This window comes from Genypterus blacodes, unplaced genomic scaffold, assembly GCF_046128005.1.
Source record: "Genypterus blacodes isolate CSIRO-AG114 ecotype Tasmania unplaced genomic scaffold, CSIRO-AGI_Gbla_v1 ptg000030l_1, whole genome shotgun sequence".
In the NCBI taxonomy this organism is placed as follows: Eukaryota; Metazoa; Chordata; class Actinopteri; order Ophidiiformes; family Ophidiidae; genus Genypterus; species Genypterus blacodes.
This window is the reverse complement of record NW_027466843.1, coordinates 5,182,831-5,196,734: the sequence shown is the minus strand read 5'-3', so window position 1 is coordinate 5,196,734 and position 13,904 is coordinate 5,182,831. Positions and strand designations below refer to the sequence as shown.

General features: G+C 47.2%; 1 protein-coding gene across 2 annotated transcripts in view; it reads left to right on the top strand.

The window, feature by feature from the left end:
• The window catches only part of dlc1 (DLC1 Rho GTPase activating protein), a 70,201-nt gene extending 59,049 nt beyond the window's left edge, over positions 1–11,152 (top strand). For both annotated transcript variants that reach the window (XM_076145200.1, XM_076145202.1), the window contains 10 exons: positions 335–1,989; positions 2,637–2,816; positions 4,415–4,574; positions 5,283–5,490; positions 6,048–6,264; positions 6,685–6,799; positions 7,655–7,870; positions 8,699–8,916; positions 9,023–9,196; positions 9,326–11,152. In XM_076145200.1, the coding sequence (XP_076001315.1) occupies positions 335–1,989; positions 2,637–2,816; positions 4,415–4,574; positions 5,283–5,490; positions 6,048–6,264; positions 6,685–6,799; positions 7,655–7,870; positions 8,699–8,916; positions 9,023–9,196; positions 9,326–9,425 (3,243 nt within the window). In that variant the 3' untranslated portion in view covers positions 9,426–11,152. The remainder of the gene's footprint in view (positions 1–334; positions 1,990–2,636; positions 2,817–4,414; positions 4,575–5,282; positions 5,491–6,047; positions 6,265–6,684; positions 6,800–7,654; positions 7,871–8,698; positions 8,917–9,022; positions 9,197–9,325) is intronic.
• The last annotated feature ends 2,752 nt before the right edge of the window (positions 11,153–13,904 follow it).

The window sequence follows — 13,904 nt, the reverse complement described above, 5'->3', positions numbered from 1 at the left end:
ATTCAAGAAATATCCATCTTATTAGATTGTGTGTGTTGTGTAAGATTTGCTCCTCTCACTGCACTCATCAGGGACAGGGACGTCTTTGGGCTTTTATAAAGCTTCTCAATGCATTTCATATGACTGCCATCGTTTCATATGGTGAACAATTACAACAATTATAAAAAAATCATAACTCCAAAAAGTTTCCTGGATCAAGGTGAGGAATGCTGGGAAAGGAATGGAAAACTCAGCAGTGCATAATGTTCTCTGTTCCTCTCCCTCCCCTCTCTATTTTCCCCTCCTTTTCTCTATTTCTTTTTCTCTCTCTCCCTTATGTGCTCCACTTCTACAGAGTGAGGACTCAGATGAAGACGAGCCTTGTGCCATCAGTGGCCGCTGGACCTTTCAGAGGGACAGCAAGCGCTGGTCTCGCATGGAGGAGCTGGAGGTTTTCTCTACATTATCCTCAGAAGCCGCTCAGCCCGCTTTCTCAAAGGACCAGGGCTCCCATGCTGGCAAGTGCAATCTCCTTGAAGGTAATAGCTCAGAAAGCGTGCTGACGGATCTGAGTGAGCAGCCTGAGGTGGGCTCCATCCACAGCAGTGGGAGTGGAGGAAGAGAAGAGAAAAGTCATGGTGGTTCCCTTGCAACTGAGACGGTACCTGCCGGTGCGACCCGTGCCAGCTCTGTAGCGAGCATGTGTTCGTCTTCGGGCACAGGCGGGTCAGGATGCGCTAACGAGGATTCCCTGTCCGATGGCTTGCCTCCGTCACCCCTGGAGACACTTGGACAGTTCACGTTCGATGTGAAAACCGGGATGGGAGGAAGTCTGGACAGGGGAGGCGGTAGCGGCAAAAGCACACGCTCGAGAGCTAAGAGTTTCCTCAAGAGGATGGAAAGTCTTCGGCTTCGGACAGGCACGTCCTCCAAGAGAAAGAAGAAGTCTAGCACCAGCGGAGCGAAGATAGAAATCAGTGGCCCTGTCATCAAAGAGGGGCTAGATGATGACAAACTGAGGAGGCTCAACTGTGTGGACATCCCGAGCATCAACCTCAATCAGAACCTCAATTACCAACGCAACCCCTGTCAGACTATGACCCTCAACAGGAATCGCTCCGTGTCCTACTCCACTCAGACCAGCAACGGCAGCACGGGCAGCACGGGCAGCAGCCAGTCTGAAGCCAGCAGTGGGAGTGCGGTGAGTACACCCAGCCCAGTGACTCGCGCTCGCAGCCACAGCACAGCGGCAGGCTCCAGTAAGAGAGGGGGGATGTACTTGGAGGGGTTTGATCCCTTCAGCATTCTCCAACAAGCTTCAGATGGACAGCCAGCAGCTCAGCCCAAGCCTTCCCCGTCCACCCCGCGGCAGCCAACGAACGGGATGACGTTTGATGAGCAGAACCACCGGAACAACTGCAGTGCGCAAGATACTAGCAGACAAGTGGAGGAAGAAGAGGAACAGGAGGGCATGATCTTTTTCTACCTACCAGAGGGTCACAAGCCTGGAACCTTTCCCAAGGCGCTGCAGGATGGGAGCTCACGCAACAATAATGGCAATGATAACGGGAACTCTGTGATCCTCAGGGGAAGGCAGAGTAGACGTCATCTTCGTGGCTCCTCAGGGTCTGTGGACAGCCGGCTGAGTTTCTATGACAACGTCCCCTACACAGAGAGAGAGGAGGAAGCAGAGGAGGAAGACAGGGACGAGCGTAAACTGGAGGAGGTGCTGCAGCACGTGAGCGGCCTGCAGCGCTTTGTGAACGCCTGGTCTGAGGCCGTGGCTGCCGAAGAGGAAGAAGAGGATGAAGATGAAGAGGAAGAAGGAGACTCTGACTCCGCACTGGACTCTGCCTCCCCGTGCCCGTCGTCTCCTCTGCAGAACCGTCTGGAGGAGACAGAGAACGGAAGTGACCAAGACAGCACCGGAAACCCCCTGGGCGAGGGAGAGGAGGGGATGAGAGAGAGGAGAGACTCTGGTGTCGGAGCGTCCCTGACACGCACCAACAGGTTAGTGACCAGAATGCAAAATGTCTAATCCTGTATCACCGTAAAGACGAAAGGAAGTACATTTCCAAACAGCATTCAAACAAGCTAATGTAAAATATGACCAAACATGACCTCAGTGCACGAATGACTCCAGAAAGAGAAACACTGAGATTTCTATAGAAAATGACAGCAGAGTAAAGGGGGAACACACACACACACGCTGAGACTGCTCTCCCTACGTAATGGTGCTGAATACCCAGGAATGCTTTTTGGTTTCCAAGGGGACTGTTGCCGCTCCCTCAGGAATCCACAGACAGAATTACATTGGGGGGGTTTGGAGTCCCAGTCTTAGAGACAATCTCTTGATTGATGTGTACATAAATCCCACGTAATCCCAAACCTGATCGCTTGGCACGTATGTATAGGAATACTCGGCACTGCTGCTTATGAAGTGGTAGAGGGAGAGTAAAAGAGAGAGTAGAACTATAAACTCATTGGACCTTGGTCGACTTGTGACAGTTAGCATGGATGCATATTTCTTCACGTGTGTCTTGTGTGTAAGCTTTTTAGCACATGTGTGCACGTGTGCATGACTCAGTCCAAGAATTAAATTCATCCAGCGTTCTCCTCCTCCTCTCTCCTTTTGTACCCTCTCCTCCACTTTCCAGACCACAGAAACTCCGCTGGCCGAGCTTCCAGAACTCGCATCGGCCCAGTTTGGCCTCGGCCCAGCTCCAGATTAGCTGCCAGTCTGTGCTGCAGATGAATCTATTACAGAAACTCTCCCTGCTGCAGCTCACCGCCCTCCTGGAGAAACACACCCCGACTAACAAACACGGCTTCAGCTGGTGAGTGGCACTGGAAGAATCTGGGGGGGCTTATGTAAGGGACACACTATGTCATTTGTTTGTACCGTTATCGGACCCGGGCAGCCATTGATTTTTACGTTTTGCTCTTTGTGTAAAACTACCATCGCTTCAGACGAGTTGTCCCTTGTTATCGACCACACTGAATCTATTTATCCACCCGCTTAGTGCCCCTCCATGCCTCCATCTCCCCGTCCCCTCCATCTGCAGGTTGTTGTGTAGCGTGGTGACGGCTGTCTGGAGGTTGGGTTTCACATTCTTTTCCCAGGCCTGTAATTGCTGGGAAGGGGTGTACATTGTCTTTTTCTCTACGGGGCAATCATGGCAGTTCACACGCTCAGTGTTATAAGAGCTGGAGGCTGGAAAGATCGGCTCTCCACAATTACCCATCCACCATTAGCGTCTCGCCCACTTCTGGCCCGACCTCTTGTTACATTGCAGCTCACCAAGTCTCAATGCAACTGAATATCCTGCTTGTTACTGTTTCTCCTTTAGAGGTCTCACCATCACTCCGTCCGCCTTCATTCATTTTTCTGACATTTCTAAATCATTATTTTGCTCCAAGATTGAAACAATTATTAGCAAAATATGAAAAACTTTATCCACTTAGCCATAAAAATCAGTATAATCCAATAATGGTGCATTTTTTGTGATAAATGTAATCATGAGAATTGCACATGGAGTGGACATTTGTTTCTTTCATTGTGGAAAACACGCATAAATTCTAAAATTACATAATTTCCTCTGCCCCGCCCTCCCTGGTTTGCTCTACCCAAAGGCCTTTCTTGTACAGGAATAGCAGCCATTATGATGGTCTTATGACTCCATGAAGGACAGAGGCCGCTTGTTGGCCGCTGGAGGCCTACACATATTCAGAATTCCGGGCCGGGATCATAATATGCTCTTTTTCCAGTTTTCCATACCGTGGTTCTGTGAAGCACATTAGGTCGTGCGGACGCCTGCTCTTTACAAAGACGCGCTTGTCCCGGGTCACACATGTCATCTCTTTCCTCAACAGCCATGCAGATATCACCACGGCCATAAATCTGCAAGCACATTCTTGTGAAACGGTCAGCGTAGCATGTGTCGACCCAGCGTTAGTGGTTATTGAGCTGCTGTTCACTTGGCTCACACACACACACACTCACACACACACACACACACACACACACACACACACACACACACACACACACACACACACACACGCACACGCACACAGAGTTACAGGTAGTGAAACAGACTCAGTGCGGATGTGTAAACCTGTGTGCCCCTCCCCTTTTGACACCCCTGTTTACATCGCACTGCCCTCCTGTGTGCTCCTCTAAGCCTCTGTTTATCCACCCTCATAAACCTGGAGACGGGCTTCTGCAGCCCCCCCACCCCGGTTTCCTCCTTGCTCACAAACACACACACACACACACATCTTAGTAGTCAGCTAGCCAGGTAGGTACCTCTGTAACTCTGCTGCTAATACCTTCTTTTAGACATCTGAACTGCTGGGGTTAGGGTTAGTTTGTGTCTGAATGAAGGTCTGTGGCTGTATCCTAAACGCTTATCACTCTTTGTGTATGTTGCAGGGCTGTGCCAAAGTTTATGAAGCGGATCAAGGTGCGGGACTATAAGGACAGGAATGTGTTCGGTGTGCCACTACAAGTCATCGTCCAGAGGACGGGCCAGCCGCTCCCTCAAGGAATTCAGCAAGCAATGCGCTACTTACGTAATCAGTGCCTAGATCAGGTAAAGTACAGTTACACCAACACATAAATACATAACACATGTAACACATGAGTACACATGATCCTCTAAAGTCTCGCCAGCTTGTCATTTAGCCTCAAGCGCCACATGCAGGGTCAATGACTTCAAGAGCAATTTTCCACATTATAGGATTGGAGGATGAGTTCTTAGATTATGTAATGTATTTAAAGACAGCTGCAATCAGTTAAATATTCATCCATGATTCTATCCTCAGCTGTTACATAAGTTGTTGCAGTGACTCCGAAAAAGGCTTTACTTCCATTGTGTGTGTGTGTGTAAAGAAAGAAAGAAAGCTAGCTATTAATGTTTTGATAAATAGATTGAGAAGCGACGTTCTCTCTGCTGGACAAGGAGCCTCTGTTTGGAAGTGGTGAAAGCTCATGGAAAGTATTCAGTCTGAGGCCTTTTCTCTGTTCCTCACCAAAGTTGCCATTATGTGCAGCCATAAAAGTCCACTGATGAGGTTCTGTGCAACCTTCACCACAGGAATCCCTGCTGGGCGTCACGAGCACTTGTAAATAGTCATCAGGACTTATAGTGACGTCACCATGTTGACTGTAAGCATTGGATTTAGGAGTTGCATCATAAGATCAAATGTTGAGGTCATAGTTATGGAATAAGGGAATTATAATGGCTGACCCGTGACGTCTCTACGTATTAACCTAACTCTCTTCACTCCTCTCTGTTCAGGTGGGACTCTTCAGAAAATCGGGAGTTAAATCCCGCATCCAAGCTCTTCGCCAGATGAACGAGGCGTGCGGCGCCGACGGAGGAGGAGTCAACTACGAGAGCCAGTCGGCCTACGACGTGGCTGACATGTTGAAGCAGTACTTCAGAGATCTGCCTGAGCCGCTGCTCACCAGCAAGCTGTCGGAGACCTTCCTCCAGATCTATCTGTGTAAGTTCACAACACAAGCCTTCCATCGCCCGGTCTGATGGGGGGGATTTAAGATGTACACATGGTGGTGTTGTTGCTTTCTTTGCCGACCATGGAGTGAGAAATCCCGAAGCGGTAGAGGGAAAACAAGACAAGAACAGGAAATACCTGTGCGATGAGATTATATATATATGTACATATGTATATATGGAACCATAAATCACAGTGACAGCTTTGGTTCGTCCCTCCCATGATTTACCATTAGATCATCGTGTATTGTTACGTAATACTTGTGAATTGTAAAAGCAGCATCAGGGCCTGTTTATACAAGTGGAAAGAAAACAGGTCCTGCATGGAGCATCCAGCACACACTACACACACACACTACACACACACATAAGCTTACATAACCCACTTAACATGACATGGAGCCCGTCGTAGCTCATTCCAGTCAGGCTCTGGGAAAGCAGCGCAGCAGCCAGATCCCCTCTGTGGGCTAAGCAACGGAAAAACACACAGCGAGACAGCGCATGCTATACATGTATACATAATGCATCATGCCTCCTCTTCCTCCACAGACATGCCCAAGGAGCTCCGCCTGCAGGCAGCGCGCGCCGCCGTGCTGCTGCTGCCCGACGAGAACCGCGAGGCCCTGCGGACGCTGCTGTGTCTGCTGAGCGACGTGACGGCCAGCGTGTCGGAAAACCAGATGACCCCCACCAACCTGGCCGTCTGCCTGGCCCCCTCCCTCTTCCACCTCAACACACTGCGCCGCAAGGAGAGCTCCTCGCCCAGGTGTGTGTATGTGCCATTGTTGTCGCTTCATTTTATTTTAATCCTTGACTTTATTTTGATTGCCTTCACTGACACAGTTATTGTATTAGCAGCTTGTGTGACTTGTAGTCGGCTGTAAACTGTGAAAACAGGAAAAGGTCACAGTAAAGAAACAAAAGAGCAGGATACTGGAGGTGGAGGGAGGAGGGAAGAGGAAGAGTAAAGTAAAAAAGCAAAGCAACAGTAGAGGATGTGTGAAGCCGTATCTGATCAGGAAATCAAACTTGATACCAAAGGCGTCATCAGGTGCAAAAGGCCAAACAGCTCACCGTCTCACTGCTCTCCTCTACCTCACACACCTTCTGTCTGGACGCTGTATGCTAAGGCTAATGTTGCTGTAGCCACATTTCTCTTCAATGTTTTCCTTTTCCTGGGTTAAAGGGTGATGAACAGGAAGCAGACGCTGGGAAAGCCGGACCAGAGGGACCTGAACGAGAACCTGGCTGCCACTCACGGCCTGGCACACATGATCCAGGAGTGCAGGAAGCTCTTTAGGGTGAGTAGCTGACTAAGCATCATTCTCCTCTTTTAAAATAGGTGTGAAGGTTAAGGGCCACAGACAAATTCAGAACAACCTGTAATGAACCTCAGAAAGGTGTTTTGAAAGAATGAACTGTACCACATCCTGTGTTTTGTCCTGTAAACAAACTTAACCCTGATCTCATCGACTACACAACCTAATCTGACCAAAGTATGTTGTACTGAACTTGTAGAGCACCTGTTCATACATAACGTCAAAGAGTTAGAAGACATTCAGAGAAACAGATCAAGTATAAAACAGAAATCATCTCAGTCCGTGTTTTTTGTTTGTGGGAAATCCTTTAAATCCATAAACCGTCGGCTCCATCTCAGCCTTTGAGACTCTGTGTATCCACAAAAAAGAGCATTGAACTGAGAAAACAGGAATAATTAGCAGATTACACGATCTCTAATCCAATTTCAATGCCGTTCAGGCCGTAATGCGTTCCTGCCCAGTGCGTCCTTCCGTGACATGGTGCCAACGAAGCTGAAAAGGCTGCGGACGGCATGTCGTTATCGTTGTTATTGGATCGCCCCAGCGCTTCTTGTCATTGCCACATCACACAACAAGTAAACTGAATTATTTCATGTTAATCAGATCCCCTCTTGGCTGCAGCGGTTCATGAAAGGGTGGTGACCAGTTAGAGACGTCCATCTAATTTGCCTCCTTTTAATTCAATCTGCGGAATGACAGAGAGGGAACGTTCACAAGTTTGATTCATATTTGTTTCCATCCTTTGTGAAAGTATGGTTGAAGAACCAGATGTGGAGATAAACTGACAACAGTTCGTCTGACCTTCGCTCTCTCTCTCTCTTTCTCTCTCTCCTTCAGATCCCAGAGGAGATGAATCGCTGCAGGAACTCCTACGTGGAGCAGGCGCTGTTGCCGCTGCGCCTGGAGGAGTTGGGCGGCGCGGAGGGCGGACAGGGAGGATACAGGTCCTATCTGAGGGACAGCTTGGATGCCCTCCTCAAAGAGGCCAAGGACAAGTTCAGAGGTTACGACAGCTGCTCCACCCCGGAGCACGCCGAGCTGGCCTGTAGGAAGGTACGACCCCTTCCTTCTTCTTCTTCATGTTCTCCACCGCCTGATGTTTAAACCGTGAGATCATCGACATGTGCAGCAAACACCAGAGATCTCTTTGTGTAGGAGTGAAGAAGCTCCATAGTGAAAGTAATGCGATTCATGAATGAGACTAAGGGTCAGTCTATCTTTAGTGTGAGCACTCTGTCATTCTTGAGGCGCGCTCTGTCACTTCTACTATCTGTTTCCTGTCCTCTCCTTCCGTCCTTTTCTCCGTCTCTCCGCCTTCCTGAAATATCTGTTGGAAAAGCAGCGGTTAGCGTTTCCTGTACAGAAAAGCATCCGTGTGAATCTGGACGGGCCCTCGGCTTCTCATTCCCATGGCAGCACTGGCCTCGATCCCAGGATGACATCAGCTTGACATAGACACTCACATACACACACACACACACGTACACAGCCTCACCATTATCCTGAGCCTACATTTCCTGACTCCAGTGTGCAAGGGCCCCTGTCTGATGTTATCTTACTCTACAGTTTGAGAGTCACAAGGCCTAGTGTGTGTGTGTGTGTGTGTGTGTGTCTGTGTGTGTGGTTTATCATCTGATGGCAGAAAGAAGCAGCTGACTTAACTCAAGGGCATCAGGAGGTTTTGAAGTACAGCTCTACTGTTTGCATAAGAACTTCATATCGAGATAAACAAAGTGTGTTCCTAAGTCCTAGATCGTAATGATTTAGGAAAAACAACATTTATTCAAAAGAACTTTGACTTATTGTTGTTGTCTGTTGACTTAGAGTTGTTGATGTTTCTCTGATCTCCGTTTAACAAAGTCTTTCCATCTGAATCTCCAGGTGCATGATGGTTTCCCTCTGCGGTTGTGGAAGGTGACCGTGGAGGTTCCCGCAAGCCCCGAGGAGATCCTGATGCGGTTGCTACGGGAGCAGGGTCACTGGGACGAGGACCTGCTGGAGAGCCGGGTGGTGGAGACCCTGGACGAGAGGACAGAGATCTACCAGTACGTCAGGAACACCATGGCCCCGCATCCCACCAGAGACCACCTGGTGCTCAGGTATGCCGCTGACATTTCTTCCGTCTCCATGTCTGTTTGCGTCATCATTCAGTGATGAGACAAACACATCAGACCCTAACTTGGCTATTCTGCTCTTTTCTATCAGAACGTGGGCCACCGACCTGCCAAAGGGAGCTTGTGCGCTGGTGTGTATGTCTGTGGACCACGAAGGGGCGCAAGTGGTGGGCGTGCGAGCTAACGTGCTCACCTCGCGCTACTACGTCGAGCCGTGCGGATCGAGCAAATCCCGGCTCACACACATTTCCAGGATTGACTGCAGGTGAGCAGATGACTGACAGAAACAAGAGCAATTAGGGGATTATAGCAGATACTCTGAGTGTAAACAGGATTAGATATAAGATCATTTACACACGATGACTAAAATGTGCTTCTCTCCTTTCTTGTTTAGGGGTCGATTCCCAGAGTGGTACAACAAACTGTATGGACACTTGTGTGCTGCTGAGGTAGCACGGATACGCGACTCTTTCACTGTGCCCCTGGACAAGTGAGAGAGGGACATTTGGGCGGCAAGGGCCTCATTTGCTTCTATGAACCCTGGACGGTTGAACCACACTTGGTTGGATAACTCCACCCATTCCACCAGAGACGCGTCCAAACCTCTTCATGTACAGATTTAATGGACACACCTTTGATCGAGAGTGGAAGGACTTTGTTTGTTCGATCACTTTAGACCGGTATTATTGTTTGGATCTGTTCAGTTGAGACTTTCAGCGTCTTGCCAACAGGACTCCTGTCACGGAAACATTGATCTGGGCCAAAGGACACGACGTCGCTCATACAAGGATGTGAGGTTGAAACTTTATCCAAAGGGTGCTATTGCTTCTGAGAAGCAAAGGGATTCAGCGAGTGTGTGCTCACGTGTGGGTGTGTGCATGAGTGTGTGCATGTGTTCTAAGCAACAAAGGGTTAATAAATGCCCATTCCACGCACTGGTTTCCAGCTGCAAAATAATGTGTACATACAGTATTCTGAGCGTTGTCACAGTAACGGTTCGTGTCTGTCTCTCTCTCTGTCTGTGTGTGTGTGTGTCTGTCTCGTGTTGCGTCCTCTTTTCTGTTACAGCAAAGCACAAAAGGAACAGTAGACTATGTGAGATTGTTGGTTGATTGATCCAAGGGTGAAGAAAGACGAAGGTGAAGGTGCTGCAACGTGCAGTCTGAGTGGAAACAATAGACGGGATGGTGTGAGATGACAGGTGGATAAATGGCAGAGTAGTTTGTAACGGTAACAGATGTGTGTATGGGTGCTGGCTCACCAAATAGGGAAAGGAACGATCAAAGGACGGCATCAGTTTCTTATTCATGCCCTTTAAAATAAATCTATCCCCAATATTTCCAGAGTTTGATGTCGCTAATAAATATTGGCGAGGGTAGTTTGTGTTGCTCATCATTTTAGTTACTTTGTAATTCTGTAACAGCACCAAAAAAAGGTAATTATTCAACTAAGGGTTTGATTTTGCATGCTCAAACGATCACACTGACAAATTCAAATGAAAGATCAGAAGGACCAAATGCGTGAAAAGCCAAAAGAAGCCTCGTTGAGCTTTAACTTCTTATTCAGAAAAGCAGAAATGGAGTCGTGGAGCGCACAGTTTTTGTTCACATCGGGTTGAAAATGTTGTCCAGAGGTCGTATAGATACAATAAGATATCAGTCTGCTTGATGTACCCGCGAACAGAAAAAGTAATTCACTGTTTCAAAGTAGCTTTAGAAACCTCTGGCTCGTCCTTTCAGAGAGAACGCGAGGAGCAAGCGGTCCTTTTATAAAGGTGGAGATTTTACAGGTTTTACTGTAAAGGGCGGAGCGAGTGTTTGTGCCATTTCAACAGAAGGAGAATCTGATCTGTGTGTAGGCTTTCTTTCTCCGCGCCGTCATGTTTAAATGAAGAAGTTCAAGTCGTCGCGGTAACAAAGCTGACCTTGGTTCACCCCTTCGCTCGCCTTTTTTTCTCCGTGTCGATTTAATTCACTAAGCCACCGCTCGTATCCTAGATGTTTGTACCTTAACTCTGCCAAATAATAACGCATGACAATGACAGTTAATTTAAAACAAATATATTTATACCTCAGATATATGTTTGTTTTGTATTATACCATCCTATTTTATTGTAAATGTTAAGCTTTATGTTACAGAAATGAACAAATGTTTTATCTTTTTTATTAATATTATTTCTGTACAGGTTAATCAAAATGCACTATTAAATGTATTAAAATAATCATGTTTGTCCGAGTTGAGTTATATGACAAAGTTTACGTCCGTCAGTCTGTGTTTGGGGTTTTGCTTCTCATCTACCTCATCTTCCTCCCCGGTCATCTGTGTGTTCTGAGTGTTTACGCCCGTTCAGACCCGACAGGCCTCAGACGTGACTCCCGGTTTTCCCTCCTCACGTCCCCTCGCCGCCGCCGCCCTCCACCTCAGTGCGCCTCATTCCACACCAGCAGGTCTGATTGGGCGGCGAAGGCTCAGAGCTGCAGGCAGGCGGGTATCAACTGGTCTGCAGCTAGATGGTGATCTCACTTCTTATTTTTTTCTTACATAACTGTTTCATAGGGCAGAAGACAATGGGGTCTCTTGTGCCACAGCTGGCCTGGTTCAGATCCTGGGGGGGGTGGAGGGAGGGAGGAGGTGCGGGCAGTCACAAGAGGAGGGGGGGCAGGGGGGAGGGGGGGTTACCAAGGGGTCAGAAAAGGCGGCATTGCACCTCTTTTTGTTTGTAATCTCTCGACAACAAGACCGGTGTCCGTCTGTTTCCCTCACCGGGGCGCACACGTGCACACGACGCACATACAGACGTCACAGGCCGCACTTGTTGTGTTCACACGTTACTTCAATCTAAACAGGAATTATTATGATCCATAAACTCAGAGTGCATATTTACAGAGCTCAGAGTCTGGTACTTTCCACACACACGCACGGTGACAGCAGAGACAAGTGTTGACTTGACTGTGAGAGCCTTCAGCCCATAGCAAAGACAATACATTTACATTTCACGTTGGCATACTCACACTTCTTCTTCTCGTGGACCGTTAACACTTTATGTACTTGTGGGTGCGAGTCAGTTGAGATAAACCAGACACACACACACACACATACACACACACTTGAGTCCACAAGTGTTATCACATCTTACACAACATATACAGAGACATGATGGATTTCTCTCTTCTTCCCTTCTGTCCTCTCCTGCATGCTTGTGTGTTCCTGTATGTACACGCGTATGTGCTGTAGTTTTTTGCTCTGAACCCAACCAACTCCGGGAGATTGTTGGCGACCTGATAAGACCGGCCAAGAGTCAGCAACAGGGCGACATTCCTACAGCGCTCTTTGAGAAACCAGCAGAGAAGGTTTCCCACATTGATAAATGAATACAAATGCCTGTGTGTATGTGTGTGAGTGTATGAGTGAGTGAGTGTATGCAGGTCTTCTGTCAGTTGTTAAAGCATTTATGAAACAATTTATGCTTAATTTATAGTAGCAGATGTTATGGTTGAAACAATACCAGGACTTTTTACACTTTTAAGACATAAGATAAGAGAAGATATAAGTATATATATAGAAATCGGTTTCTACACATTCATGTAGGAATGCTTTGTTCCGTAAAATGTACGTAAAATGTAAAAAATACAAGTCAAAATTACAATGGAAAGAAATAATACAAATAATACAATTTTAATCAATCTTAAAATTGAAACATAAGTGGGTTTTTTTTTTTATCTTCCAGGCCACTTCAATGATGACATACACTCTCACACACACACACACACACACACACACACACACACACACACACACACACACACACACACACAACTATATTTGAACATATTGGGAAGTTACAGCTGACCTCTGGCTTTAAGTCAACATGATCAATGAGCAGTGGAGTTTGGTCACAGAAAATCCCACCGGCGTGCCAAATATCCAACAGGAACCACGGGTCACATTGCTCCATGTGGACCGGAATGCTCTGATGGATCACATGTGGAATTGTTGTGGCAACAGCAGCAGTATGTCATAATGATAACACTGTATTGTAAGTGTCAACATGGAAAAGAACAGCAGTATATTGTCGTACAATGTTCCTACAGTTTCCTCACGGTGTCTCTGTATTCCAGAAATTCCAGAGGCTCATGGTAAAGATCTGGAGAGGATGAAAACAGCGTGTGTGTGTGTGTGTGTGTGTGTGTGTGTGTGTGTGTGTGTGTGTGTGTGTGTGTGTGTGTGTGTATGTGTGATTGAGAGAGAGAGTCAGAGAGGGAGAGCACGGCAGTGATCAAATAAATGATGAATTTGAATGAAATGTAACTAGAAAGTAACAAAAGTGTACACTTTTTGCTGGGGCAGCTGGGGGGGATCCGTATCTTGCTCAAAGGCACCTCAGCAGTGGTATTGAGCGCCTTCTCTACATTTAAGTAGATCACTTCTCTCACCTTTACACCACTGCTGCCTGTGTTTCTGTGTCCTTCTCCCACAAATATGTTTTTTTTTTTAAATCCTTTACCACGAAAATCATCCTGTTGATGTTTCGTTGACTCGCCTCTAGAGGTCGCTGTACTGGGAGAGAGACGAGACACAAAATAGTGTGTTTTCACGAACCAACACTGCCCCCTTGTGGTGGTTATGATGAGTGTCAATGTCCAGAACAGAACTGTGATTGATCGGCACGCTTCTTATCCATGTCGTCTCCTCAACAACATATGTGTGTGTTGTTTAATTTAGTTCATTAAGATGAAATCACAGCGATCAGGAGATTCACTCTACTAGGCAGACATTTAGAAGAAGTAAGAGGGGAATAAGGAAGTTGTAGGTGAAGTAGTAACTCTGTTGACATAAGTTATATAACGTACTCTCTCTCGCGGGCCGGATACAATTGTACCGCGGGGCGGATGTGGCCCACTGTCTTACATCGTCGTTGTTTGAAATAGACGTTTAATCAAAAAATGTATTTGAACATTTTTCAAAAGATGTGC